Source organism: Eptesicus fuscus, chromosome 1, assembly GCF_027574615.1.
Source record: "Eptesicus fuscus isolate TK198812 chromosome 1, DD_ASM_mEF_20220401, whole genome shotgun sequence".
In the NCBI taxonomy this organism is placed as follows: domain Eukaryota; kingdom Metazoa; phylum Chordata; class Mammalia; order Chiroptera; family Vespertilionidae; genus Eptesicus; species Eptesicus fuscus.
In genome coordinates this window covers 54710464-54714678 of record NC_072473.1, presented here as the reverse complement: position 1 = coordinate 54714678, position 4215 = coordinate 54710464, and the positions used below count along the sequence as shown (strand labels likewise).

General features: G+C 46.3%; 1 protein-coding gene across 1 annotated transcript; it reads right to left on the bottom strand.

The window, feature by feature from the left end:
* Positions 1–1532: 1532 nt before the first annotated feature.
* LOC103300715 (protein CDV3 homolog) lies at positions 1533–2897 on the bottom strand. The gene is given in 3 exon segments (XM_008157615.3): positions 1533–2074; positions 2203–2650; positions 2652–2897. Coding segments are annotated over 3 exon segments (675 nt in total). The 5' UTR covers positions 2871–2897; the 3' UTR covers positions 1533–2066.
* Between the last annotated feature and the right edge of the window lie 1318 nt (positions 2898–4215).

Genomic DNA, 4215 nt, shown 5'->3' with positions numbered 1-4215 from the left:
TCTCCACCCATCATACAGCATATTAGAACTTGATTCATGTGCATTTTAACAATTTCACAATCTTAAAAAGTTGTAACAAGAGTTGGTTTTAAATCTGCAGGTCTTCAGTTTTCTAGTACAGTAAGCCATTAAATAAGTTCCACATACCCATCTCAGTTCATTCCTCAGTAATATAACCCTCAACAAAATTCTGCTGGGGAAAAAAATGCATACTTTTCAGGGAAAATATGTGGCTCAAGGTCCAAGAGATTTGTTAAGATTTTTAGTTCCCAAATGAAGTCTTCAGTTTAACCAAGAATCCCTTATTTCTCGCTTAGTCATCCAACCTCTCCTTGGTTTGCTCAGCAACTTGCCCAAACACAGCTGAAGGCAGGCGTCCCAGCCCACCACCTCAGAGAACACCAACATTATTGCCCAGGAATGGTTGGCAGTCCTGTCAGGAGATCTGGAACCCCCCCAAGAGTCCGATTCCTGTGTTGACACTTTTATCAAGACTAAACTCCCACAGAAATATGCTCCCGTTATCAGGCTAGTTTTACTCACCCGCTTGCTTCACTCTTGCCAGTAGCAAGTCTGCAACTCCCCCCATTTGGCAAAGGGATTTATTACAGAGAAACCAGACTGCATCAAGTGGTCGCACACCACTTTGACATATTTCTATTGAACCAAAGATACAAAACTAGGAAATTATCATACTATATCATTAGATGGAAAGAAACTTTTCAGTAAACCTGGCTATCTTCCTGAAGTCCCTTTTCAGGACTAAAAATGACTGAATAGTTTAGGCTGTAATTATGAAAACAGAAGTGCTACGTCGCCTGTGGTTTGCCCCTGATTTTAAATGAACAGCATGAAGACACACCAGAGGGTTGATAACAGAGCTACCCCAGGACAATCTACAGAATGTCCAGTAACTTAAAAATTTGGGCACAAATATATCTGAAATTGTCAAAGACTATGCAAGATCCATGAAACCTAAGTGGGTTTTAGGTTGAGATTCTGCTCATGTTGCTTTGAATTTGTAAGAATGGGTCAGTGGATCCCCTTGGCCTGAGCAGAAACCATCCTCTTTCCACTGCAGTTAACTTTACAATTAGACCTGATTCGAGGAGGCTTTAGCAGCACCTGAAGTAGAGCCCCCTGCACCCACTGCCCTTTCCATCAAAGGCTTTTTGGTTCCCCTCTAGGGATTGGCAATTTCACAATTCTAATGCATATTTCAGGTCACTTACTTAACTAAGCAATATGCTTTGTCAAAGAACTTCTTCCAAGTCAAAGCAAAAAAGGCCTTAATGTGGAACATAGAGAAAGCACTACCCCAATGAAAAATTACTAAAAGAAACAAGATTATTCCCTCCCATGCCCCCCTCCCCACTTGGTGGACCCAAGTTTCGTTGAATTTGTGGTTACCTCAGAATACAACTCAAAGTTTAAATTAGAAATCCCAGCCCTACACAGAGAATCTGAATACATCTGTTCTTTTGAGAGTGGCACGTTCCAGAGGTCTAATAGCCACAGCCCACTACGGAGCGCATTCCCGGAGGGTGGGGCACAGGACAGGTTAGTTAAGGTCACTTAAATCTTCATCTTTTACAGCAGATCAGAACCCAGACGCTGACTCTCTGCAGGATTTCTGATAGGAATCCAGTAGAGCTGGTTGTAAGTTCCATATCGCCACTTAAGAGCTGTAACGTTCTAATCCACAAGTTGTGATCCACATGAGTACAGCATATCTGAGGTAGTAAACCTTACAAAGGCTCAGAATCTGAACATAAAAAGATTTTGAAATGACCACTGGCTGCCGTTTTTTGTGGGTTTGTGTTTTGTTTTTGTGGGGGTTTTTTGTATTTGCAGAGTAATTATTATGAGAGAACACTGCTGAATCTAGTTCACACATTTATAATAATGAAAATCCTCCTAAATTCAATATACACAGAGCAGTTGTGACACTTGAAACTTCCATAGTGCGATAGGGCCGGTCACTTATATCGAGGGGTCTGCATCGGTTGCTGTCGGTCCAGCAGAGATCAGATGAAGAATGGCTGTTCATGGTGGTTAGCGGTGGTCTAGTTACCTTGGAAGGGGTAGCAAAGACCATTCCTTAATTGTACTGTGTGTGGCTGTTTGTTTGATTTTCAAGCACAGTGTACTGGTTGTCTAGCTGAAGTTTAAGGGCCTGGTTTTTTGAAACCTCATCCCTACCTCTAGTTTTGTGTCTTACTACTTCAAAGCTCTTCTCCATTTCTTTATCCTTTCGGCTTTCTACATGCTTGGCAGTGGACTGCAGGGATGGGAACTGTGTATCACTGTATATTTCTGGTGGTCCTTGTGGTGTTTTCCTTATTGTGGTTAACCTGGCTCCAGGAGGCCTATACACACCACTAGTCATTGCCGGTTCTGGGGTTTCTGTAACAATTACTGGAGCAGGAGGTGCTTGTACCGGAGCTGTTTTATTCCAGGGACCTGAAGATTTTTCTACACCACCACCACCACCTCCGCCTTCTTCCCAATTATCACCAGGATCTTCTCTTTTTTCCCTATCATCTTCTTCCTTTTCACTTATTTGCATTGCCTGAACTCTGAGGCCGCTGTAATCCACCTCTTTCTGCTCAAATTCTTTCCACTCATCTTCATTCTTCGTCACGGCCTTGGGTGGCGGCCCCAGGGCCCACGGCCCCCGCGGTCCCGCCGTCGCCCGGCCGGGCCCCCACGCCCGCCCCACTGCCCGCCGCGCCGGCGGCTCCGCTGCTCCCGCCAGCGGCACCCGTGGCGCCCGCGGCACTCGCTGCCCGGTTGCTTCGCTCCTTCTTCTTCTTGTTGTCCCTCTTGGCTAAGAAGTTGTCCAGGCTCCGCTCCTCCGTCTCGGCCATGGCCTTGGCCTCCTCGACCCGGATGGGTGGGGCCGGCAGCGGGGACGGCCCGCGGGGCTCCGACCTCTGGGTCGACGCCGACTCCACGCTCAGGCTCCCGGGTGCGGCGACGCCTCAGCCCCGCGGGGTTGCCGAGGCGTGTGCGGCCGGGCAGGCGGCTCCCCCCCCACCCCCCGCGAGCTGGCGGGCGGTGGTACGGTCCGCCTGATGGATCACGCGCAGCTACTGGCGCCCGAGCCCGCCTAGGATACTGCTGCCGCCGCGACCCCGGCGCAGGATCCCGCCCGCTCCGCAGTCGGAGGGGAAAAGGCTAGAGTAGCAATTTTAAATCTTTTTCATCTCTTGGCACACATAAACTAATTAAAATTCTGCGGCACACCAAAAGTATATATTTTTTGCTGATCTAACCCCAAAAAAGGGGTATAACTTTGATTGATTTACAAAAAAGATTATCTACCATTTTTACGCCAATGATACTTTTTTAAAAGTCAGGTGCCCCTCTGGGGTGGCTCAATGGTTGTGCATTGACCTATGAACCAGCAGGTCACTTGGATTCCTGGTCAGGCTCGATCCCCAATAGGAGGCAGCTGATTGATGATTCTCATCATTGATGTTTATATCTCTCCCTCTTTCTGAAATCAATAAAAACATTTTCTTTAAAAATCAGGTGCCTATACAAGTATATAAGGATTTCTGGTACCAAGAATTAACCAGTCAGACACAACCTAATTATGTGATGTGACCAATAAGATGGAACTATATAGTTCAAGAGCAAGACGGCATTCATACCGGCAACCATTGTTATGGTGGCTGTTGTCATTTTCTTATTTGACAATCTAAGGGAAAAGAGATTAGTGACCCTGACTAAATAGTCAGGTGTTGCATGTTTTAAAAATTATTGTGGCACACCGGTTGAAAATTGCTGGATTAGAGCATTTGCCCCTGACTGGTCTGGCTTTCATCCTTGCCCCCATACAGTCTCAACCCAACAGCCAGAGGCATCCTGTTTAAAGTGTGTAAGTCAGGTCAAGTCACTACGAAGAGCCCCTGATGGCTCCTGTCTCACTCAAACTAAAACCCACAGTCATCACAAGGCCCTATGAGGCCCCCACAATCTGGCCTCTGACCTAATCTATTACTACTCTACCCCAGCTCAATCTGTTCCAGCCACACTGGCCTCCTGCTGTTTCTTGAACATGAGGGTTACTCTCCTGTCTAAGCACCTTGCACTGACTCCTTTTGTAATACACATAACTTATAGTATGAATATTTTCAAATATACGGAAAAGTCAAAAGAGTAGAATGATGAATACCTATGTAGACATCAGCTAGATTCCATAATGGA